Genomic DNA, 26,759 nt, shown 5'->3' on the forward strand with positions numbered 1-26,759 from the left:
TGTATTAAAAATCAAATATTTACGAGTAAAATCAAGAAAAATTTGGACCATAATTTAGTCAACTTTTCTCGGTGGTCTACATTTTGAGATATCTGATAAGAAACCCGCAAGTTTTTTAACAGTAAATTGTACGAAAACGAGGTGATGAAAGCATTCAAGTTGAATTGTGGTTACCTTGTATCTACTTGGGAACGTAAGAATAGACATTGAACAAAGACTGTTTACATAATAGCTCCTTCAGATCTTGATGTACGGCTTTATTAAATGCTCTCAAAACCTGTGTCACACCTCTTGACATATATAAGATTAAGAATTGGCTCAGGAGCAGGTAAAGAAATACCTGGATTTGAACGGAAACGTTGAAAATTAAAGAGAGATTGCACATTTTCTCACACTAAAAATAATACAAATTCATTGGTATATCTACAATCTAAATTTTCTATAATTTTTTATACAAAACATACAAAATTATGTTTATTTTATGATAAACACTATACACTATAACATATCGCATGTCTGAAGAAAGCTTTTAATACGGACAATTTTGACTCACTGTATTTAAAAATACAGACTGATCCAGAAATACTGAGTCTGTTGGCAACACATTTGAAAGTATTTGTGCTCGTAATTTACAACAGTGCAACCGAATTCGATTTTTCTTGACAATTATTTGACGTACAACCCTACAAAAATGTTAAATTGTTGTTAACTGGAAGCGTACTCCATTGGTATCCTTAAAAATTTAAGTCCAGTGTTGCCAACAGAGTCAGTATTTCTGGATCAGTCTGTATATTACCAGCGTAGGTTTCCACCACTAAACACATAACATGCTAATTTTGTATTTGTTTCTTTAAGATTATTATTAAATTGTCTGTCTAACAGCTTAAAGGAAAATCAAAACGAAACAATAAGTACAGAGGTAATCTTCAAGAAATGACGGTTTGCTAATAAATAGTTAGCACTTCATATTTTTCTCTGTGCATGTAATTTAAAAAAAATAATATTTGTTATTCTAATAAATATTATCTAATTAATTACTCAAGTAACTAGAAATACTAATAAAATTAAATAGTCTCATTCTAAATCAAATGATACTTTAAATGACATTTTGGACAAGACAAAATAATATTTGAAGCTATCCCCAAAATTATTTCGTTTGAATTTTTATTTTGTTATTTAATTAATTATTTTTCAAAACTAACGACATTTTAGAACAATATTTAAGCAGTGTTTGATTTTACATCGCCTTAATATTAATTAAAAAATGGGGATATTTGTACAAAATTTAAATGACTTACAAAGTAAATGAAACAATTAGTTTGTAGTAGTTGTAGTTGTCTTTTTAAGAGCATTAACTTTTAAATGTTTTATGTTATTGTATAAAAAGTGAGCATAATACTCCCAAAAGTAATACTTACTACATTGCTACAAAGAAATAACTGTTTGCTAGTAAATAATACTTAATTTTTTTTCTCTTTGCATCTACATTTTTTTAGTGTTATTACACTTCCTTATTCTAATTAATATTAATTAATAAGAAATAGTAATACTAACAAAATAAAAAATTAAACAAAAATACTTTCTAGAGTTGATCAAATTAAACAATAATACTTAAATAATGTTTTCGACATAACAAACACGTAATTCATAATAGATCACGTATAAATTAGACGTAAAATCTGACATTTGGTAAAAGAATGAAATAATTTTTTCTACGTAATACTCGTTTTGGCAAACATAATGCTCGTTAAACCATATTAGTCTTTTCATAATTGATTTTGTAAATAATTATTGTTGATATTCCAAAATAATTACATTTATTTAAATTTTCAATTTTTATTTAACTAAAAATTTTTTGAATTTAGTGACATTTTCTCACGTAATTTTTGCATAGAAATATTTTTTGACAAGGCCTTAATATTAATTAATTTAATTATAGGAAATTTTACAAGAATTCTAAAAAAATGCATCCAGAGAAACTTTATATATTTAGTAGCGCTATCCTACTTACGAGTATATGCTGTGTAATTAGTTTTTGAAATACAGTAAAAATATACAGACTGAATTAAAAGTAACGCACAAAATGCTTAACTTTGTTATGTGACATTTTTCAAAAATAATACACATTATTATTATTATTTTAAATGCTATACTTTGACTCCATAATGATATTTCTGACGTCTTGTGTTTTTGAGTCCTAACGTCATTTTTTTTTTTAATTACAAATGACATTTTTCATAAATTTTTTGGATATTACACAGTTTTAGTTTTCTTGTAAGTATAAAAATTTTTTAAAAATTAATGCAAAAAAACAAAAAAATGAAAATAAAATAAAAACGTGTTATACCTACCTAAAAATTATTGGGAGCATTTCACAAAGAGATTTATTTTTTTGTTAATGCTTTATTTTATAAAAGGTATCTTGTTTATCATTTGGTGTTTAAGTGTAATTTTGAATGTTTTCATACTAATTATACAAAAAAAAAGATACAAAAGACGGTTTCCGCTTATAAAATAAATCAAGAACAAAAAGATAAAGCCCATTATGTTTAATTGTCAATAGTTTTCATATTTTATTAAATTAATTTTTTTATAATTAAAAATAATAGTAATAACCCGGTTTTATTTAAATTTAATTTTTAATTAAATTTTTTTATTTTTATTTTCTTCTTATCAGAAATATAAATATGTGTATACTATGTGTTACTATGATGCAAAAATGTAGCATTTAAAACGATAAAATCGTCCTGTTCAAGAATTTATTTTTTTGAAAAATAAGTAACAAAGACATCAGTTTTGTGCATTACTTTGGAATCAGTCCGTACTTTTGCCAGACTTACCAAAAAAAAGATTTGATTTTATTAAATGTCTTGATTTTATTATTTTATTATTTATTTATTTTGTAACAGTATTGTTTTTTTAAACGTTTAAAATTAAATACCCTTTAATTAATCAGCAAGAAACACTTACTCGTATGTGTTAATGCCTTTAAAAAACAATAAGATGCAAAAATAAAAAATATGTAGTATGTTTTGCCATTTAAAAAATGTAAGTTATTCAACTTTTGAAAGATTTTTTTCATTTTTTAGCGTCTCGTCTGTAACTCCACAAAAATGTTAAAACACAAAGCTCATACGCATAAACTGACAATTTAATTTTTCCATTGTTCTTGGTTTTAGTGTAATAATTTTTTAAGAGGCAAAAAAGTCAAACTCTCTAAGACACTGTAAAATTGTTGAAACATCAAGTAACCAATTTTTTGGTTTCAAAACCTGTCTTTATTTATTGTTGTAGGTAGGTAAATAATAACACTTTTCTGAGAAATTGAAGAATTTTTGATTATTTAATCCCGTGTGAACAAATCAAAAACTAGACAACGAAAAAATTATATCAGGTAAAATTCAAATTTTATTATATTTACATTTCTATCAAGAAGTGAATAACAAAAACAATATTTCGTAAAATATAAAAATTCAATTTGGTTGAAAGACAAACTCGCTAAGACATTGTATAATTGTTAAAACATCGCGAAACCAATTTTCAGGTTTCAGTCTTTATTAGAATTAGATCAATAAAAACACTCCAATAATTTCATATGCAGGGTGTATCAGAAATACCTGTGTTAATTTTAACACGTAATAAAACTCATCAAATACAACAACTTTTCTATACAGCGTGCTCAAAAACTGGCGCACCAACTCAATGGTGTGTGGTAGAGAACTGGTTACATATAAAGGTAAAAATAGTAAAAAAATTCTTTGTATAAAAGTTATTGATAAATAACGGATTTTAGATAAATGATATGTGGCAACGTTGTCTAACAGTCATGATCGCAATAGAATTTGATCAACAATAAAAATAAATTATTTTTGAAACGGTTTCCTAGGAAATAATTCCCAGTGTTGGCACATCTACACATTGTGATTTTTTAGATGAATTTTAATGTTTTTAAATTAAAAAAACTGCTAAAATCTGATAGTAAATTTTAAAATAATTATTCATTGTTTTGTTACGATACGATTACCTAGTATGAAACATAAAAACATAAAAAAATAATAAAAACTAAAGAAGTTAACACAATAAGTTTGTAGTTCCAGATTTTTTAAAATATGACTTTAGGGATTTTTTCAACATTTTTCCCATAATCTGCACTTGCTTCTCAATAACGTACCACTGAGTTGGTGCGCCAGTTATTGAGCACCCTGTATAACATTTTGCAAAATTTTCCTTTACAATTTTCACTGTTTTCCTCCTATCTTTTGTGCAAACAAGTCGCTCAGTGTTTAATAATTAATAATAAATTGTTTAAATTGTCCGTTTCTATCATAACGAAAATAGTTCGGCTCCCTTATTTTTGTATTTATAGGCGGGTACACGTTTAGTATGTTATCTTTTTTCAAATTTTAAGTACATTTGCGAATTTTTTATTGAAAAATTTTAAATAGAAAACATGTTTTATTTGATGAGTTCTGTTATCTGTTAAAATTAAGACATGTATTTCTGATACACCTTGTATATTTTTGTGAGAATTTTTGGTTTTTTAGTTCCGAGTGAACAAAGAAAAAATTCCATGAGGTAAAATTGTTTAAAAAATGTATTTGAAATGAAAAATATTTCGTAATAAATTCAACGTTGTTCGACGAGATAATTGATTTACAAAAGTTTCGCGATTATTTTTTTATTATTTTCGAGTTATGTACGAATTGCATCAAGTTTTTAAGGTCAATAAAATCTTCTCCCCGAGATGAGATAACAACACCAGTAGCTGCCAAACGACATGAATAAGTCCTTTTGATCTTTCAACAACTGGAATTACCACGCCCATTATGACAGATTTGTACAATTCAGTCGGGATCCCCATCTATTTTGTTATCTCACTATCCTTCTTCGTTGCAGACGACCAGAACACAGATGCAAGCGGCAAGAGCCCTCGACGTAATCCTGTAACCTGAAACGTTCATTGTCAGCGTGTAATAGTGTCGCAAATCTGGACTCGTTGTTGCACTCTATATCCAAATTTGTTTGCCTTTTACAGTCCCTTGTTCAGTCCAACACTTGTGTGTTGCTGCTGCTGCTGCTGCACTTTTCGTCTCAGATTCTCCTAATTAAAATGCAAATTCTACGAAAACATCAAATGAGTGTAAAAAATCTTAACAGAGCGTCTCGCTAGTTTGGCTTTTCGACCAGTCTTTATGTTCTTTCTTTCTCCGGTGGGTTTTGATTTGTTTCGTAATATGACACTCTGGTCCTTCGCCGGAGCTGTAGAGAAATCTGATCCTTATGATAAATTCCTTAAGGACGTTACGGCTTTTGCACCACCTTGTTATTAAATCAGTCGGCTGCTTGTTATTTATTATTGCGTTCGTCGACTGCCCTTTTAAGAAACGTGAAGAATTCCAATAATGCTAATAAATATTTCTTTTAATTAAGCAAACACAAAATGCTTTGACAGAAGTTAAATAGGCAATTGAAAAAACGTGCGAAAACATTAAACTCCTACCTGTATCTACTTTGAAATCAATAGTTTTACCTACATGGTGATTCAAAAGGGTCGCTCATTCAGCTTATATACCGGGTGATCGGTTTTGATACCAAACACCACATGTAAGATAATGTTATAGAAATATTACGAAAATTTTATATGTGGTGTTCAGAATTGAAACCAATCACCCGGTATAATAATTTTTACATTATCTCTTACTAAGAAATAAATTAATTAATTAATTAATGGAACAAGTAAGAACTAAGGTTTTTTTAATAATCACTCTGTATAACACGTCCAAACCTATTTCCAGAAATGAGAAACACAGGCAAAAAACAAATGCGTTTTTTGACGTTGAATTCTTAATAGAATTAAAACAACGTAATTTTTATAGTACTACTAATAACGAAAATCTGTTAACTGTTAACTATTTGAGTAAAATTTTGTGAGAAAAAATTTTTAATAACTAATTTTTAGTTATTTTTTAAGTTCCAAGTGTGCAATGTTTCACAAGCTCCTCTGATCAACAGAATCGGTCATAAGAATCTTCTGGTTATTTTGTACTTCTTTGTTTTCTTCTTCTTCTTTTCTTCTTCTTTAATTTATTTTCTTTTTCATTCTCTTTTTGTTCACTTGATGTATTTTTCTTCTCATATAAGGTTTGAGTGTAAAAGCAGAGAACAGCAACTTGATATTTATCTGAACTCCGCCTATTTTTTTTACAAATAAAGTGTTTCTATTATTATTATTATTTTTAAAGCAATTTTACAAAAGTAAGTAAGACCCATTTTTAAAAAATCATTACGAAGTCGCCTATGAATAATTTCCTGCAAATTTGCAACAAATAAATTCAGAGTACCTTGTAGTTTTAGCAAATAGACAAATTTTAGTTAAACCACGCAGATAATATACAGAGTGTAAAAAGTTGAATAACTCATTTTTATAATAAGACCACCCTGTTTTTTTTCATGTATCAAAAGAATTGATAAGCTTTCTAACGGTATGGGGTTTGTATAAAAAATTTAAAATATTTTTCGAGATTTTTCAAAAAAATGATTTTATTATAAGAAAATTTGTTACCATAGATTCTGATAAGTCAAAAAATGGTAATTTATTTTTTGATATGTACTAATGTAACTAATTACATTAGTAACCTAATAATTACTTGATACATAAATGAATTCTGCTCAACAAGAATTAATAATAAAATAAATAAAAAAAGAAAACGATTTGTTGAACACTAAAAAATATTTCAAATTTGTTATACAAACTGCATATCATTAGAAAGCTTATAAAAATGCTATTAATATGTGTAAAGTAATTCACAAGGTGATTCTTGATGTTAATTATTTGAGTAAAATTTGAGAAAAAAGTGCGTTTTTAAATTAAAAATGTGTTTAAATACTAAAAAAAGAAGCTAGTAGTCTTTTTTCGGCTTTTTGCTGTGACTTTTTGAGACAAATTTCGTAGAAAATAGAAATATAAAATACAGTTTCTCACTGTAAAACGAATCATAATGAATGAAATATTAAAATAGCCTTATTTTAAACATTCGTTGAAACATTTTTGTCGTATTAGATGATTTTCTACATCTTTGGATAATTTTTTAGCGTGATCTGAAATGAAATCAGTCAAATCACTCTGTCAATTTTTTTATGTAATTTAGTAATTTTTTGACGAAATTTTACAAAATAAATCAGTTTATCGCTTATAAACAACATATATCTAGCAAAAAAGATTACAACAATGCCAGTGCTATCTTCACTCTTCTTAGTTTAGAGTAATTGATTTGCGAAATAAGCTCAAAAATTAATGAGTTTTTGGTTATTTTGCTTTGATTCCTCATTTACTCAATTGCTTTAGTTTTATTTTAAAAAGTTTTTTAGGGAATTATTAGTCACCAAAAGTTACCCCAAAAATTCAGATTACATTTCTTATCTTTAAAACTACTTATCCAATTCTTATAAAATTTGTTACATTGTTATAGACAATTATTTAATAGTGCAAAATGCGCTGGTTTAATTAAATTAATCTTTAAAGAAAGAAAATAGATAATTTTTAAAAAAATTATGTAGTTTCATAATAGTTTAGAATGTACTTCTTGATTTGATCTTATGTATTGAAAACATTGGCCTTATTTACAAGATTAAGAACCGTTTTACACAGATTTTATTCACGGCAACGAATCCTGAATTAAATTTTAACTTGCTTTCTGAAAATCAACCCTTTGTTAATTCATAATCTAATTACCTAGTTGAAAAATTGTTCTATAAACGTACTATTATTATTTTTTGATTGAACATATTATTTATTTTTTCCAACACTAACAATTTATACTATTTCTATGGTTCATTTAAACTTATGTTTTTTCTTCTTCTTCTTGTGTAAAAATAAGCATAAATAAGTTGCTATTAACAATTTATTTTATAGCTTCATAAAGTGCATGTCCCCATACAATTCAAGTAACATTTGATTTGTCATTTTCAAGTTACTAGAAAAATTAAAATTAGATACAAAACCAACTGTTGACAATTCCAGTAAACTGCCCCATTTTTTAACATTTTTTGGGTTAGAGGTTGGAAGTGTTAGTAGTTTTTTGAACTGTTGTAATCTCTCATAAAAAGTTAGAGTTAGAAAAAAAAGATAACACGTGTTTTTTAGTTTAAAAATTTTGCTCAATACGTTGTTTGAATTTAAAATACGAACTAAATTTTCAAACTATGTATAAAGCACTGTAAAGATCTATAAACTTTTAAAATATTAAAAAAAAATAATAGGGTGCGAAACAGCCAAGATAGATACAAAAAAATTTCAGAACAATGAACGATGACAATAAACAACTTGTTTACTTCATAATCCTGCACTCAAATCAGTCCCGAAACTTTGTAGCATTAATTTCAAACATAACAGACATCGGTTAGATTAAACTGATTAGATAATCTGATCTTAAATTAAAATTAGATTAAATTAAATTAAATTTAAATCTGATTTTAAATTGGTGTTTATCTTGATTTTTATTTTTATTACTAACTTTCACGAAAACCAATTGATTTTTGTTTTCAGACGCCAGAAGTGAAAATAATCGTAAATTGCTTGACTAATTAGTAATTAGTCATTTTTACGATTAATGCCTTCTAAAATAAATGAGCTGATTTCGGTAAGAAAAGGATATTAGAAAAATAAAACGCAACACGCAATTTTTGTAAAGCTTATCATTTATCTAAGTCACCTTTTTATTAATTATACAGAGTTCTTTTTAAATGTATTTTCCAAAAACAAATAAAAAATCCAGTTGGAAAATATTGGGGAAAGACAAGGAGTGTTATATTTTTTATAATTTTATACGTGTACAAATTTTTTGGTTCACTTTTAAACTGTATTTACGAGTAGCAGTTTATAGTCGTTTCTTTGACTAAATAATAAATAATAAACAGCATAAACAAAATTTCGGTTATCTTTATCATCTAAAAAAAGTAAAGAAAAATCAAAAACGAAAAATGTATAATAATAATTGATTTTGTTGTTTTTTTTAATGGGTCCACAATCAATAATTTTCAATTTTTTCTACCAGATGACCATATTAATTCAAATTCTTGAATAAAATATTTTTCTTTTCGTTTATCCCCTGTAGGCTTTATTATTTTCAAGCTAGCCTAATGGCAGGCAGCCAACTATACACAACCATGTACTAGTTACAAAATTTAAAATTTTTAGGTAAAATTTGTATAAATAACCACGTACGTTTGTACTTACTTTGCGTAAATTCTGATCTTAAATTAGATTCAAATTCTGTGAGTAAAAAAAAAAGTAAGGATAGGTAATAAATTAATGAAAGTCTTTAATTCAATATCATTTATTTCTAAATACTTATAATATCAATAATTGGATAATTTTATGTTAACATTACTGTGTCAATGTACACAAGCACATAAACTACACATTTAGTTTATTTTATTTTATGGAAGACAGACCATGGCAATTTCCCAAAATTATTTATGGAACAATTTAATTTTAATAAATTTTTCACTTCAATAAAAATAAATTATTCCATAAAAATTTTGTCTCCTTACGTTATTAAACTTTTACATAATAGTATTTACAGTGAAATTTGTTAATCAAAACTTTAACTAAGACACTAAAGCTGATCTATATTTCGAACAAATCAGACATCACAAAACTTGTTACTCAAATGTACATAACCACTACTACCAAATATTTCATATAAATACAGTTACTTGGATCACAATTACTTATCAAAGTATCACTAATTATAATAAATGTAATTTGGTGGTTGTCTGTTCTTAATGTTTTAACTTGTTTCTTTTCCGGTTTAATATTTAATTTATTTAGTTGGTTTAGTTAGGAGGTTTATTAAAGAATTTTTTGATTAATATATCACTCATAAAAAATCCTTAAAACACACAGTCATTTTTTAATTTTTATAAACTATCGTCGAAACGATTCACAACAAGTCGTTTAATTTGCATTAATTTTGTCCTAACATTATGTACATCCTAAGTATACTTGAGACAGGAGTTTAAACATCATCCTGAACGTGTGTTACCATTTACACATACAGAGATAACTGGGAGAAAAGAGCAGTACAAAAAATGATCAACTCTTTGTTTTCTCTTCCTCCGGTTTATCTCTGCTTCTTGATTACGTTTAACATTTGGTGAAACTGTTGTAAATATTGAAATACAAGCTGACTTACGTAAGATGACGTCCAAAAATTGTACGCAACACAATGTATTAAGTATTGCATACTTCTAGGGGCGTCATCTTGCGTGAATCACTTGTTACTTGCTATACGCCTAAAAACAGCATTATTATATAAATTGTTTGAAATTGAAAAAAATTACCTTGCCAAAATTTAACTACCATCTATCACATCTGATTTGATATCTTTTCGCAAAATTTTTCTGTTAAAAAATTAAATTAAAAAAAACAATAACAATAAATTGTATATTCTAGCAAGCGAACACTCAGTCTAATTACAACATCTCATTAAAATTGAGAATAATGAACTTCACTTACATGTTATTTATAATCGACAAATATATTTTTTTAAATAAATATCATAGAAAATTTATGATATGGTACCTGAAATACTTACATAGTAATGATATATACATACATAGTATCTATAATAATCAGCTTTTCAAAAATTGTCTTATTAATACATATTACGTTTTATGTTTATAGATATGCGTAGTAATTTTTTCAATTGACCAACAAATATGAAGTAGCGAAAATTCCCAATGAGCGAAACATTAAGTGGTGCTCTCTGTTTTTTTTCTAACTGTTAGTCAAATAATTAAATTTCTTTTTTCGAAAAATTATAAATACCGGAATTGCCCAAACATTACGACAAAAAATGACTACAATAAAATAATTATGACAGTCGTACAAGAGGAATTCCGTTTTTAAAACTTTCATTCATAAATTTTTGGACGAATTTTTGGCTTATTTTCACTTTTATGCATTAAAAACTTGCTAATTATAACGCAAAAATTGAAAAATGTTATTTTCTGAAGTTGACAAATTCTTAGGTGATTTTTCAGCTCGGTTTATTTAGGTAAACGTTTGTAAACATCAGATTAATGTTATTTTTTATTTATTTTCTTACAAAATAAGTGAGTTTCAGGTTTAAAAATGGACTAAATTGACTGAAATAAGATAAAATTTATTGGTTTCGATCAATTCGTCAGGCAATTTAGCGAAAGTTTTCGAAAAAAGCATTAATTATAATTTATTCTGATTTAATTGTATTAGTTCTTAGTTTTTTGTTTTTTTTTTTTGAAAAAACATTTCCATTTCTGGCTGATTTACTGAAACACTTAAAAAAGCAAAAATCTTGTAATTTTCGACTTAATTTTGAATTTTTTCGGTTTGCTACCTAAAGCTAAAATTTTTAACCCAAAAACTGAACGTGATTCGATCAAAAATAGAGTTTTTTCGGCTTATTTTGTTAAAATATTACTCAGAAACGAGTAAAACTATCAGCAATTTCCAGTTATTTTGTAATTTTCGGTGCGTTTTGATAAGTTTTTCGATAAAAAACTTAATTTTTACTTCATCAAGAGTCGAAGAAGGCTATTTTAGTATAATTGGGTGACGCTTCAGTTGGTTTTTAACGATATTTTGCGTTTCTGAAAAATATAAAGCACTTTGGATTAAAATTGATAATTTTTTGGTCTCTTCTATCCAAATGTAGAGAAAAAGACTGAAATTTTAGCTCTAAAGCATCCTTAAATGCTCAAGAAAGGCATAAATAACATTACTTATGATTAAAATTATTTGCTGAAAGATGGTTGAAATAATGCCATTTTCTATACTTTTAGCAAAATCCTTTAAAAAAAAACTTTATTATTTTATGTTAAAAACATGTATGAAAATTAGAAAAATGCCGAATTCACACAATTTTTGGTTCAATTTAATAAAATTTTGGTTTATTTTTACACAAATTTAAGAGACAATTTCTTTACTGGATGTAAACCATATAAAAACATTCTGAAAAGGAAAAAAAATATATGTTTTGTTCGATTGAATTAAACGATTTTTCGCTTTGTTTCTCACAAGAAACTGAGAAATACAGACTAAGCCAAAAGTAACACAAAATTCACATCTTTATTAATATTCACTTAAAAAAATCCTCGAACAGGTCGATTTTATTATTATAAATTATATAATTTTTTTATTTATCTTATAGTAACATTTGTGATGTCATTTATTTTTGAGTTGAAACATCATTTTTAACTTTATTAAATGGCAACCATATTTTTGTTCTGTTTTAGAAAGTACACATATTTATTATCTTACTGACAATAAAAAGAAAAATAAGTTAAAAAATAAAAAATTCTGTACAATTAATTATATAAAAGATAAAAGGATGTATCTTTTTCTGCTCACCTTACTTTATAAGTTGTTTATAAGCAATTGTTTTTATATGTTTTTTTAAAGCAATGCAAATGTTTTTTTTAATTTTTTTAAATAATTAGCATGCATCACTTAAAACCTATAAAACCTAAACCTAAAAAAATTAACAAAAAACAATCATCCCTTATAAATTATAAAATAAAGCAAGAAGAGCTTTTTGTATCAACTTTTTTATTTTTTTTTTGATTTATTTCTTTGAACTTTTTGAACTTACCGGAAAGATAACGATCTAAAACGTTAATCAAAAATAAATTTTGACATTTACAAAAACTAAAAATGACGTCATAAATGTCAGTATGGTATTAGAATGTGGCATATAAAAAAATGGAAAAAAATAAAAAATTAAAAAATAGAAATAGTTCGAGGATTCATTGAAAAATGACTAAACAAAAATATAAATTTTGTACGTTACTTTTAGTTCAGTCTGTATAATATAACTTACTTAAAAAATATAAAAATTATACATTATTCGATCGAACTTTATAGTAATACGGCTTATTTTGAATAAACTTCGCTCAAAAATGAGCTAAATACAGTAACACAAATCAAAAAACCTTTGGCATGATCTTGCAAAATAAAGTTGAATGAAAAATTGAAATTTTCCAGCCAGTGTTGACGCTGATAAAATTAATAGAAAAAATTACGTATTGACCTCAAAAAACATATGCTTTTGTACAATAAATTTCTTGTTCAAAATCGAGCAAATTAACTAAATTAAATCGATTTCGACCTTATTTACTGATTTTCCAGCTAAAAGATTTGAAAAGGTTTTTGATGCAATTCCGCACAAAAATGAACTAAAGGGAGTAAAATACCACAAATTTCGACTTAGTTTTGTGGATTTTAAACGTGTATATTCCGTAAAATAATGAAAAAAAAAATTAAGTACCACATGTTACATGTCCCACTCATTTAAAATTTTCCACTTTAACCAACATAAACCTCACACCATTGCTAGTAAACCGCCCAATGGAATTTACGTGAAGAAGCTTTTTGAGACTATTGCTTATCTATTTGTAATTTGCAATGGTGCAACAAAACAAGCAATTTTGGAACAACAATAAACTTCAACAATAAAAATTTACTCCATAGTGTTGTACTGCACATTTTTAATCTTAAAGTATCTAAAAATCCCATACCCCGTCACCGTCATCAAAACAGCTATCGCTAGAGTGGACCCAACAGCAATGGGTGCAGTTTCATCACGATATGTTCGTTGGGGTTTGCATTCAAAAGTGGGCCCGAAATCGTTACCTTTGTACATAAAGGGCTGCAGCTGCAGGAGTCTTAGGAGAAGCGTTCCACGGAGACCTGCAGGCGGATTGTCTTCTTCGTCCGTCTGCAGCTCGATATCAACCTCCTGACAAGCGTACGATTTACCGACTGGGGTAGGAATCAGCATTTCCTTGTGGTAGAGCTTGATAGGGTTGCCATGGGTTTGGATGCTCTTAAATTGGGGCAAATCCGGATTGACGGTCAGTTCGACGTTTTCAATGTACCAGCGTTCACCTCCGGGAGTTTTGGCAAAGTTTAACAATAGATTGTAGCCTGACCATGAGATGGTCATGAAGGAAGTGTCCTCTTTTTTGCAGTTTCCGTCAACTAAAGCCTTGTCAGGGATGAAGGAATCGGCTTGCTCTTCTAGGTTGTGCAACAAAAATTTAACCTACGACAAACGTTTGGAAAATAGCTATTTTATGCAAGACTATAAAGAGATTTTTAAAATGCTATTTTATTTTATCTACTCGGAAGAGTTAATAAAGAAATATACAGGCTGTTCCGTCTAAACCCCACATTAGAATGTAAGCCATTTTATAGTTTTTAGGCAAGAAATTGTTTAATGTTAAGCACTTTTCTCTAAACTGGTATATGAACATTCAGTATAGGAATGCAATGATCGGTATTTAATAATAATAGTAATAATAGAAGTAAAAGTAATACAAATATTAATCATTACAAATTTTATAAAAATAATAATAATATTAGTAAAAACAATAATTGTTATTATTATAATATATTGTTTTTAAAACTAGAGGCTTAATTTTTCTGAGCAAGAATAAAGCTTATATGAGTGTTATATGAACGTTTTTACATTTCTATAAAAATGATCATTTATAATCTAGGTTCTCAGTCAAAGTAAGTTATTTTCTAATTTTTATGCAAGAAATTGTCTAATGTTAAGCACTTTCGGCTAAGCTGGTATAAAAACATTCACTATATAAGAAAGTTATGATCGGTATTTAATAATAATAATAGTAATATTAATAGAAATAATAATAATAATAATAATAATAATAATATTGAACCCCATATTGAATGTTCTAATAAAGATATTTATTTGGAAGTTGAAACTCAGCTAGTCCGTTGAGTTCTACCCAATAAAAATATTTTCAAGATGGCGACATTTCCGGTTATAACGGAAGTCGTTACCAACTTTGTTATTTTAAATGGAAAGTTATGTTTTTCACTCTGTTTTTTGATTAACTGAGTTATTTTAAGGCCGTTTTTATCAGCTTTCCCTTTACCTAAGTTTAACCGTTTTCGAAATATTTAAGATTTTTTGTAAATTTTTGGATTTGCACGTGTCACTTAAAAAATCGGTAACTCTCTTAATTTTAGAGATTTCAAAATCATATTTGGAGAATTAAAAGAGAAAGCCTATATCAGTTCTCCACAGTGTTCAAAATTGCAAAAGAACGTAATAAACCCAAAAATTTTTAAGGTTAAATTTGGATAACTTCAAGTACCTATAATTTAATTTTTTCAAATGGGATGTCCTAATTTTAATTTTACTAGATGGAGAAGATGTTTTTTCTGCATCGATCTGTATTAGCATTCCCTATACCTATCTATAGTAATTTTCAAGTTATGTTGGTTTTTTTGACATAGAAAATTTCTTACTAACCACAGCTTTTTGCAGAGTTTGCCATCAAAACATTTCTAATCAAACAGACGATAAAATCTGTTTAAAAATGTGTTGTTTGTCTTGTGAAAACAAAATAAATTTATTGAATAACGGTTTAAAAAAACTTTAATTTTTTACATTTTTTCTGTTGTTTCTATGGCAAAGTATAAGAATAGACAATCTCAACAAAAAGTTACTGTAACTTGAAAATTATTAAATATAGGTATAGGAAATGCTAATACAGATCGATGCAGAATTAAATTCTCTACGATTTAATGAATTAAAACTTGTGCCATTGCATTTGAAAAAATTTAGTTGTGGGTGCTTAAAGTTCTGCAAACTTAACTTTAAACAGTTGGGATTTGTTATTCTTTTTTAGAAATTTGAAAACACCAAAGAAAAGATCTAAGCTTCCTCTTTCAAATGAGCTAAAAAAAATTTCCAAATTTTTAAAAATGGCAAAGTTATCGATTTTTGAACTGGAAGGTGCAAATTCAAAAAAAAATTAAAAACCCTAAATATTTCGTAAACGGTTAAATTTAGGTATAGAGAAAGCTTATAAAACTACCTTTAAATAACCCTAGTAATCCAAAAACGCATTAAAAACATAGTTTTCCATTTAAAATAAGAAAGTTGATAGCGACTTCCGGTATAACCGAAAGTGTCACCATCTTGAAAATATTTTCCTTGAGCAGGACCTAAGAGATTATGGTTGTATAAAAAAATTCAGATGACTATCGTTATTAGAATTACCGATACATCTAGTGTGGTATTTAGACAGAACACCCTGTAGTTTAACATCTGCTATAAAAAAAAAGCTGAGAAACTTACCTCAACTACGGCATCAGTCTTTAGTAAAATACAGGTGGTTCCGCCATTTCCATTATATCGGTAAATGGCGGCCCCTGAATTGTCTTTAGAGGCCGTACTAGATGGTGTTGCCAAAGAACCACTTCCAGGTTCTGTAGTTGAGGAACTGAATTTTGTATGACGCGGTCTAGGTGTGATTTGATTTGGAAGAGTTATTGCCGACACCAGTGACGAAATCGTTGCATCTGGCAAATTAGAAAAACTTACAGAGTGTCTCAAAATTGGCGAATTCTGAGTTCAGGGCATTGTAAACAATTACTTCAGTAGCCCAAATATAAAAAAAAGATTTGAGGCTTCCCACAAAGATGCACTGGCTTGAAATTTACTTTTTGAATTGTGTTTTTTCAAATGCAGGCTAAAAGTTTCAGTGTTTTTTGTTTTTTATGCTGTAAAAAATTAGCTTCATTCTAGAGTAAAAAAAATCTTAAATTTTTGTAATTTTCCGTTTCATTTTCAAGAAAATTATTTTTTTTTACCAAAATAAAGCTAATTTATCAATAAATAGTTTTACACTATTATTTTCCACAATCAACACTGAATTTTTTAGCCTGCATTTGAAGAAACGCAATTCAAAGTGCACCTTCAAACCAATGTATCTTTGTGTGGAAGCCCCAAATCTTTATTTCTTTCCTATTATTTGGACTACTAAAGCGATTTTTTACAACGCTCTGAACTCGGAATTCGCTAATTTTAAGACACCTCGTATATGATACGATATTTTTTGTTTTTTTTTTAATAGAGAATCAAAGAAATAAAACTGAAAAAAAGACAAAAGATTTAAAAGACAATTTTTGAGGAAAATTTAGCTCACTGGACATAAAAATACCTCAACTCATCGTAATTGTTGAGCACAGGTAGTAAAGTCAAGTAAATGCTTCTACTTGTAATAATAAAAGATAGACGTAGCTTTAAACTTTTTCTTACTATGGCTAAACAAATAATTTACTGTAAAAAAACAAACAACTTTATTAAAATCTACCAAAACTTTTATTCAAAAATTACGGCACTTGAAAAATCAAAGTAACTAGTGTGTAACTTTTATAACAGCAAAGATTTGTTTGTTAGCGGAATACGGTTTTGAACATAGGTAATTATTCTTTCAATAAATGAACTCTAAAGTTTATCGTATCGTTATACAGGGTGTCTGTTTTTCGAGTACCACAATAGAGATCTCAGTTATAAGAGATACAAGGTCAATTAAATTAAATTGAGAATTTTTATGCTGAATAATTATCTGAAAGAAAATTTGATGTCCCTTTTAGTTTTTCAATTACTGAAAAAAATAAAAAATTTGTAGTTTGTGTTTTTATCTTTTTAAGCGAAAACCAAAAGAGCTACACGTTTTTAAGTAGGACATTCTTCAGGACATTTTAAATCTGTCATTGCCTTTTCCAAAGCGTTCTTAATATCAGAGTTACAACACTCAAATCTGGTTTTTCCTACGAACGCCATTTTTGATACCTACTTGTATTTTTGAAAAGTTTTTTTGTTCCTGATTACAAGAGATTACATGATATGATTGAATCTTACATGCTGATTAAATTTAAGGAAAAAAAATATCTTTTTAACTTCTATCTTATCATGTCGTTTAGTTTTTAATATAAGTAAGCTTAGAGCTTAGAGGAATTGTGAACCTTTCAGATCCAAAATCAATTTAACATCCAAAATCTAGTTTGTTTAAAAACTAAATTGTTGTCGTTTTTTCCAAAGCACTCTTCGCAAAAAAAACAAAAACTAAAAATGACACATCAAATTTTCTTTCAGATAATTGTTCAGCATAAAAATGCGCAATTTTGCCCTAATTTAACCGAACGTGTATCTCTTATAATAACTGAGATTCCCATGGTGAAGCTCAAAAAACGGACACCCTGTATAGGGTTAGTCTGTTAAAAGTATCTATGTTTTTAACTGTATATCAAAAATGAGCGTTTGTTCATAAATACTCTATTTCTTTCTTTATACTACCTATGTTCCAAAATAAGTGATATAACTTTTAAAGTAAAACTGGACATTTATTTTGGAAGAGAGGTAGAATTATTTTTATTTCTAATGATATTCCGAAACAAACATTATTTAAAAAAAACATTGCTAGCTCCCAGGTAAGCCCCCCAAAAAAGTTAATTCGTTGCGTAGCTCATATTTAGTTCTAATTCGCCATTAGTTTAACATTTGCCAAGTAAAGCAACTTAATTCAAAATAGTTTTATTAGTAATTAATTATTTCTTAGTATGTCATTAAATTGAGTTGTCATTTACTCGTAAAAACATTTCATCATAATTTATTTCATAATTCCATTTCAGTGACTTAAATTAATTAATTAATATTAATAAATTGTATAAAATTCTGAAAAAAAATCACATACATAGAGCAATATATTTAATGGCAAACGCCCATTTCTGTGTGATTATTTGTATTTAGCAGACAGTAAAAATGTACTTTAAAGGGCTCACCCTGTATAGGTACTTCTGTTTGTAAACCTTTTAATTTTACAATTATTGTAAAGATTGAAACATGAAACAAAAAAAAATTCAAAACTAAAAAGTTTTTTTATTTTCCACAGTTTTATTCCTTAGATATTTCAAACATTTTCCGATAGAATTTTTGTATTTTTTAGTTTTTCTTAAACATTTCTTTACTCCAAAAAAACCTGGTAGAATTTTTTCATTCAAAGCAAATTTTCAAAAGACAAAACAACAAATATGGCATATTTTACAGTAAACAATTAGTAATAAAATTAGCTAATGAACCCCGATTATTTAAAACAAACAGTAAAAAATTTTGGTTGGAATTTGGTATTTTTCAAAGATAGCACTTTCCCAATTACTTTAAAACTAGAGGCTACGTATTAAATTATTACCACTTTGCTCCGGAACTTTTATATTTTATAACGGATGATAAAGGATGGGTCACCAAGAGCATTAAGAACAATTTTTCCATCTACTTATTTGTATAACTGCAACCAATGATTGACTTTAATTTTGCAATGCAATAAGGACACGAAAAATCTGTGTCTTCAAAGATCCTAAATATTTTGTTAGCATATTTTTACAATAAGCATAAGGACAACAATACATCAAGTGTATAAAACTACAAGGACTAATTTTTATCATTAAAACGATGAAATTAGGACAAGTGAATCATCCCCTATAAAACTAACAAAGTATAGTAATTAATTAATTAAAATAAAAGGCATTGAAAAGACTAGGGCCTGAAAATTTAATTGTTTCCACTTTTAATACTAGATTTGTTACGAGAATCAATCCAAACAAAGTGGTGAATGCCTTAGAAAAATACGTTTAAAATATTTTATGTACGACTGAGTTATAAAGTAATGTTTATAATATAATTATGCGGCCATAAAGTACTTCTTTATGGTACTAGTAAAATAAAGTAGCTTTATTTTCAGAAATGTCAAAATTTATTTGAAGTTATAATAATACATACATATCAACTTTGTAACATTGTAACCATATAAACATACTATTGCTTGTTGTAATAATGATTTACATTTATAACACTATTATTGTTGCCACAAATATTCATTCCTACAACTTCCTCGGTTCCACGCAAACTTGTAAATTTTTCGTGATTTTCCGAAGAAATGCTATTGCAGGCCAATGGTTCTTCACCCAAGATCAAGTTTGCAACCTTAATTTTAGTATTTTCACATTCTTCGATATAACCTTCTGCCACTGTAGTTGAACGCCAACCTCCGTGTCTTTTTATCCTTTCCATAGTGGCCCCTGCATTTGCCAGAAGAGAAGCTGAGCTACGTCTGAAGCAGTGACCTGTATATGAAGAAGCATTTTCAAGACCCAAATACTTGGCCACTATAGCAGGCACACCCCCAATTTTGTGGATTCCAACTGGTTGAATGGTACATTTTTCCTTGGTGTAGTTGATAAAAAATCTGTTGTGCGGTGTCTTGGTGGGTCGAATTTCCATATATCTTCTGACAAGTTCAAGTAGATTAACATTTTTGAGTTTACCTGCTGTTATTATAAAACATCGATCCACTTTGGTTTTGGTGTCTTCCAGCTTAATTAAAAAATGGGTTTTGCAGTCTTGAACACATGTTGTCGTTAATGTCACTAGCTCTTGACGTCTACATTATATGTTTCTTCGTACAAATGCTTGGATTTTGATGGTAACAGAGAATCTTTCGCATCAGCAGCAATATTTGATATTTCGCTGCAAGTTTCTTCTTTATTTGAACTGCACGTTTGCATTTTGCTTTCAAACACAATTTTCACATCACAAAAATAATAAACAATTCCGTAACCAAACAACCGAAAAAGCACACTTGGTGCGTTTCATTAAAATTTATTAATTTATTGAAGTTTATTAAATTCATTAATAAACCAATTTCGGCAGTCGAACATAAAGCTTTGTATGCAATTCGTACATAATTAGGCTTTTTGGACTTGTCCTATTTATGAGACTCGCTCGCAAGCTCGCTCGTCCATAAACTTAGGGCTCGTCCAATAAAGACCTGCATTATGTACTTATTACATAAATAGCTATTTTTTAATTTTTGTGTCACAATAAAAAAGAGTGATTTTTAGAATTGGAGTACTTACAAATTAAGAAATATTTTAAATGAACAGCCATTTCTTGTTGAGCCATATTGGTCTAGTTGCACTTTTCACCATCTACGAGCTTAGACTGTTCCAGTAATCCTTCAATTTGAAGACTATAATTCCATTCTAAACGTACTTACGCAGAAGCAAAATCCTCATCAATAAAGGGGCGCATGCGAAGGTAAAGACAACGTGGGTGAATTCATTGATAGAATTTCATCCTGTACTACACTATCGAGATTACCTTTAACCTTAGCAACAATATCACGTAGAAGGAAAATTAATGATAAGAAGTTTGGTATATTATAAGTTACAACGTCAGAAAAATCGATTTGTCATCTTCTTTTTTGTTCCTGTGTGGGTGTAACTTGTTATTACATTACTTGGTGTGTAGTTCAAGCTATTATAACATTCAAAGTAATTTACCTACCTACTCTATTTAATTAAAGGAGCAATGATAAAGTTAACTGATGGCTGTAAAACGCGCTACATTATTTATTAGCGTTGATTACTCGTTATCCAAGAAATTATATTAGGTTTTGCTTTATTTTTGAATTTTTATCTAGAAAATAAATATTTATCATCATATAAACATGATGTATTTAGTAAATTTCGTCAAACTGGTTGAAAAATACGCAAATTTGGACAAAATATAGGGTATTTTAAAAGTAGATAAAATAAAAAAAAGGGAACAAAAATATGATTATTTTATGTTATGGCTACCACTTTGTTTAATACCTATAGAGCGTGGAATTTTTAACTGGAATAAAATTCATAACTTTGATTTAGCTGATTTGGGTGAAAATTCCCAAAACAAGTCAATTTTTATTTTTCCTTGCCTACTTTTTGGTGAAAATGGTTTTTGTTTATCTGTTGTCAGAAATGCACAGCCACCTCTAACTTTTTCTTCAATTGTAATGGTATGTCAAGTGTCACTTCGTATGAAAGCCCTTTTCGCAAGCATTACAACGTATTATTTGTTTTTTGAATTTTTTCAAAGCCTTCGTGATAAAAAAATAAAAACCAATTATATAAGTTGGACATTATTTAATGCAACAATTGTTCAAAATGGGCACCGTTCAACTCCTGGGAAATAACATAACGATAGTAGCATGAATTTCTAACATTTTGCAACATTTCTAGTGTGATTTGCCTAATTTCAAATTATAAAAATTGGTTCTAATTTTTTTATCACATAGGCTTTGGAAATATTCAGAAAACAAAGAGTGCGTTGTATTCCTTGTAAGGTGCTCTTTCACATGAGGTGACACTTGACATACCGTTACTTTTGAAAAAAAAGTTAGAGGTGGCTGGGCATTTTTGAAAACACATAAACAAAAACCGCATGCACCAAATGATGTACAAAGAAAATAAAAAATGGACCTGTTTCAAGATTTTTTACAAAAATCGCTTATTTGCAAGTTACATGTTTTATTTTAGTCAATAATTCCACACTGTTTTAATTTTTTTATTATTTGGGCATTGACAATATTCAGAAAACAAATAGTGCCTTGTAATGTTTCGAAGTGCTCTTTTACATGAGGTGTCACACGACATACCGTTACATTTGAAAAAAAAAAGTTGGAGGTGGCTGTGCAGTTTTGACAGCAAATAAACAAAAACCATGTCCACCAAATGGTGGGCAAGAAAAAACAAAAAACGATCTGTTTCTGGAATTTAAAAAAATTGCCTATTTCCAAGTTATGAATTTTATTCCAGTTAGAAATCCCACACTGTATGAAAAAAATATTAAGAGCTTAATTATTTTTCAATGACAAAGTTACAAACGTACGTGTTTTATATTGAGTTTTATTTACCAGAAATAAAAAGTTCCTAATTAAATAAAAAACTAAAATGCTTTATCCCAATAATTGTAAGTTTTATATTAAAAAAATGTGTACTTAGATCAGCTTCAAAGAAATGATAATCTTTCTCATTAAATTTGCATACCTAATATTGTCTCCAAGACAATGTCAATAATACATTCTTAACATTACCTTGTACAGGTTTGAAACTGATAATTAGAATTATTTTTATTCTTATTATTTTATTTATTACTACACTAAAAAAACTTTAATCTTATTTTTTTAATAAATACTTAATACAAAAACTTAATAAACAAAATGCTTTTTAAATAATAATAAATAAATTATTGATATTTAATAAAATGTGATAGGAAAATTCTCGAAAAGTGAAACAAGGAAGTTGTATTTCATGTTGTAGTTTTCTTATAATTCTTAAATTTGTCAGTGCATGAAATCCAATAATTTCAAATTTTCAAAAACTGAGCAAAAAAACTACACCAATATAGAGAGTTTTATTTAAAAAAAATATATAAATTTACATTGATTCAATTTTTACAAAAAAAAAAAATTGGTGGGCATAAATTTTGTAAAAATGTATTTAAATATCTTAACGTATATCGAGAGAAAAACTTTCAACCAACAGCTTAACCTTCACCATTCTGAAAGTATTTGGATACAACCAAGAAATTAGCTTTTGCGATAATATTTTCATAGTGATAGTTAAATAATAATGTGTTATCCAAAAAACACCAAGATCTTTACTTTTCTTGTTTTGATCCGTTATTTAATTATATTCATTTTGTTGTTTGTACTTTATTTTTGGATATTAAAGCCTTTGTAATGTTAGATCCCTGCATAACTGTATACTAATGTATACTAATAAAAAAAACTGTATATAGAGAGAGGGTGTATCAGAAATACGTATTAGCTGTTTCAAAACTATAAAAACTATTAATGCACTTCAAAAAAATAATAGCTAATGTAATTTATACTTTCATTAATAATTATTTTACATTTTTATTGATCTTATTTAAAAAAAATAATCAGCAAAATGCGACGTTGGCGTTTTTATAGTTTTGAAATAGCTAATATGTTAATTTTAATGTGAATTATAGAAATGCCAACGTTACATTTTACCGAATTATTTTTTTTATAAAAATGTAAAATATATGTACTTATTAATGATTAGATCTCTCACTGAAACTACAGATTATATCCCATTTCAGTTCATAGTAGAATTGCATTAGCTTATTTAAATTTTTCGGAGTGAAAAATAAAGCACAAACTGAGAGTTTCTAAAAAAGAAAAGAATTCTGTGTTAAACTGTTGCAAAATTCTACTATGAACTGACATGAGATATACATTAGTTATTAATTCTTTGAAGTACATGAATAATTTATAAGAAATAACTTTTAGTTTTGAAGCAGCAAATATAAAGTTTTTTGTGTTTAATTTTAATTAGTTTAAAGCTGTAAGTTATTTCCTAACAAAAGCAAAAAAAAGAAAACCGTGATTTTTGTTGTGTATTCTTTCGTTTTTAGATTAGTATTTTGCCGCATTCACAACTTAAATTAAGCAGCGCACTACGTTTAAATTATTATGAACAACCATTTCTGATCAATGTATTTTTGCAATCAGCATAATAATTTTTCTAAAAAATAATAATTTTAATAATAAAAAAATTAAAAAAAAAATCAATTACTTTGAAAAGAAAATACAATTTATTTTTGATAAGTAATAATAAAATTATACAACAAAAAAAGTTACTTAAATGAGAAAATCAAAATAACGTGATCTTCCCGAAAATTTTCATCAAGTACCTATTTAACCAAAAAGTGAAAATGAAGAAAAATACCCCTGTGTTTGTGCCCTCAATTTGCAAAAAAGGCAAATAAATAAACAAATATACAAATAACTGATAATAAATTAAGTGTCTCAACAATTAGTATTAATAAATTAGTAACCAGCCTCTTTTAGTACATGGAGGGCATAAACAACCAGCTCGTCTTCTTGAACAGCCTGTAACAAAATATTCCATTCTTTCATAGTCTGAATTTCACAGGTTCTGGATGTGTTCGAATTTCGTATTAACTTCTCACGCTCTACAAGACATTCCTTGAGCTTACTCTGTATTTTATTTTCTATCAAGTCTATAACGGTATCATCAGGGATTACACAAAGTTTTACATATTGTTCAATTTCCTCTGGACTCGCAAAGGACAACAAGCGTCTTAACTCCATTTTATATTCCGCATCAAACATGCGAAATAGCTTAGAAAAGCACCGAATTTTCGCCTTTTCGCGTCTCAAACAACACCGGTGTAGAGTACTCTTCAAAGAGACTTCAAACTTCTCAACCAACTTTTTTTCCTCAGATGTAAGATTGGAGGTTTTTACTTTATTAGAATAATGCTTATCGCACAACTCGGTGTCGGACATATCATCAAAATCGACTGGTGCATCATTGGCGTTTTGTTTCAAACACTTCTGGAGCAGTGCGTCGTAAAGTATTTCTTCTCTCTCAGAGTCCTTCATGGTTTTTTCTACAAAATCGAATTACAAAGCCAATTAAAACGGAAAAGGCAACTTTTCCGTTTTACTTTTACTTTTACTTTTTGGGCTCATTTTTCACAAACAAATTATAATTAAAATAAGTAGTTGAACGTCTCCTAACCTAACCCAACAAATAACTCGCGCCAAATTGATTCAAGAAGTGCGAAACCCAAAATCCCTATGAACATTACAGTCGACCAGACAATCGCTGCGCGTATGGAGCTAGACCATTTCGTAAATCATTATAAAAACAGTTGCATATCACATTTGTAGAACATCTCCTGACCATTCTAATGTGTTCTATTACAAATTAAAACTTAACTGCATTTAATTTCTGCATTTTTTGTTCTCATATTCAAGCAATACAAACTGATTTTTTTCATCCCTTTATATCCTGCAATTTTCTTTATTTTTGCAGGAAATTAAGCCTTTTGATAGGGCCTTCAACTGTAAAAAAATCTTTGGATCTTAACAAATTTTTTAAATTGTTATCAAGTTTCTCTGTTTTGCAAACTTTTTTTTTTCACTTCTTTTATATCCTGAAACTTTTTTTATTTTTGCAGGAAATTAAGTCCTTTGATAAGGTTTTTGATTGTAAAAAAATCATAATCGGACAAACACCCCTTGGAACCCTAATGAATTTTTTAAGATTCTTTAAAATTTCCCGATTTCGCAAACTTAATTTTTTTTCACCTACTTTATATCTTGCATTTTTTTTATTTTTGCAGAAACTTAAGCCCTTTGATAGGGCCTTCGACTGTAAAAAAATCTTGTTCGGACAAACAAACCTTGTAATTTTAACTAATTTTTTTAATTTTTATAAAGTTTCTTTATTTTGCAAACTTTATTTTTTTCACTTTTTTTATATCTTGAAACTTTCTTTATTTTTGCAAAAAATTAAGCCCTGTGATAAGGCCTTCGACTTTAAAAAAATCTTGTTCGAACAAACACCCCTTGGAACCTTAACGAATTTTTTAATTTTTATAAAATTTCTTTATTTTGTAAACTTCATTTTTTTCACTACCTTTATATCCTCCAATTTTTTTTATTTTTGCAGGAAATTACGCCCTTTGGTCCACTATAATGTTCGTGCCGGCACCATTTTTGGTGCTATCTTCACCGATATAAAAACCCTAACTTTTTGGAACTCCAAGCGGTTTTGGAGCGAACTAATATTTAGCGGGTGTTTCAAGTTTGTGACCTTTCAACCACACACCACACCGAAATTAGAAAAAGAAATTTGGGTAAGTATATTTTAACAAATATATTTAATTAGGTCACTCGTTGTAAAGCACGATTTTTTGTTTTTGTATTGTTTTTTGTTATTTTGATTTTTATTTAATTTAGAAATATAGAATATTGACCTAAAATACACAATTTTTGTTATTCGCTAAAATTATGAACGAAATTAGTTTGAATTTTTTTAAATCGTGTTTATGTGAATCTAATTTTAAGAAAGCAACACGTTATGTTTTATAAAGACTGTTGTGTATATTGTGTTGCCTATATTAAATTTTTAATTTTTTTTTAATTTGTCTTTTTTAAAAACAGGCAAATTGTACGAAATCTTGGTATACTAGATGCTAGTTGAAAGTACATTTTTAGTATATTTTAAAAAACTATTT

The 26,759-nt window shown here is 27.7% G+C and overlaps 1 protein-coding gene, 1 long non-coding RNA gene and 1 other non-coding gene across 3 annotated transcripts; all 3 read right to left on the reverse strand.

Moving 5' to 3' along the window:
* Window positions 1-9,319: 9,319 nt before the first annotated feature.
* Window positions 9,320-21,207, reverse strand: LOC100141538 (uncharacterized protein). Its single transcript, XM_008193093.3, has 3 exons — window positions 20,777-21,207; window positions 16,158-16,381; window positions 9,320-14,087 (listed from the first exon to the last, which is right to left on the reverse strand). Exons 1-3 carry the CDS (start codon window positions 20,820-20,822, stop codon window positions 13,503-13,505), a joined length of 855 nt encoding a protein of 284 aa, XP_008191315.2. The 5' UTR covers window positions 20,823-21,207; the 3' UTR covers window positions 9,320-13,502.
* Window positions 19,592-20,738, reverse strand: LOC135266339 (uncharacterized). The gene is made up of 2 exons (XR_010334323.1): window positions 20,020-20,738; window positions 19,592-19,971 (listed from the first exon to the last, which is right to left on the reverse strand). It is a non-coding gene; the product is annotated as an uncharacterized LOC135266339 (long non-coding RNA).
* Window positions 21,208-24,283: 3,076 nt separating the features above from the next.
* LOC103312448 (uncharacterized) lies at window positions 24,284-25,314 on the reverse strand. Its single transcript, XR_010335359.1, has 2 exons — window positions 25,182-25,314; window positions 24,284-25,124 (listed from the first exon to the last, which is right to left on the reverse strand). It is a non-coding gene; the product is annotated as an uncharacterized LOC103312448 (transcript).
* Window positions 25,315-26,759: the final 1,445 nt, after the last annotated feature.

This window comes from Tribolium castaneum, chromosome 1 (genome assembly GCF_031307605.1).
Source record: "Tribolium castaneum strain GA2 chromosome 1, icTriCast1.1, whole genome shotgun sequence".
Taxonomy (NCBI): Eukaryota; Metazoa; Arthropoda; class Insecta; order Coleoptera; family Tenebrionidae; genus Tribolium; species Tribolium castaneum.

What these genes read in the sequence shown, in the direction of transcription:
- LOC100141538 (XM_008193093.3), bottom strand. Translation starts at nt 20,822, where the DNA reads ATGGCTCAACAAGAAATGGCTGTTCATTTAAAATATTTCTTAATTT. An exon ending in TTTAAAATATTTCTTAATTT is followed by an intron (nt 16,382 to 20,776) that starts GTAAGTACTCCA and finishes CTAATTTGCCAG; the next exon opens with ATGCAACGATTTCGTCACTG. An exon ending in AGACTGATGCCGTAGTTGAG is followed by an intron (nt 14,088 to 16,157) that starts GTAAGTTTCTCA and finishes CGTTTGTCGTAG; the next exon opens with GTTAAATTTTTGTTGCACAA.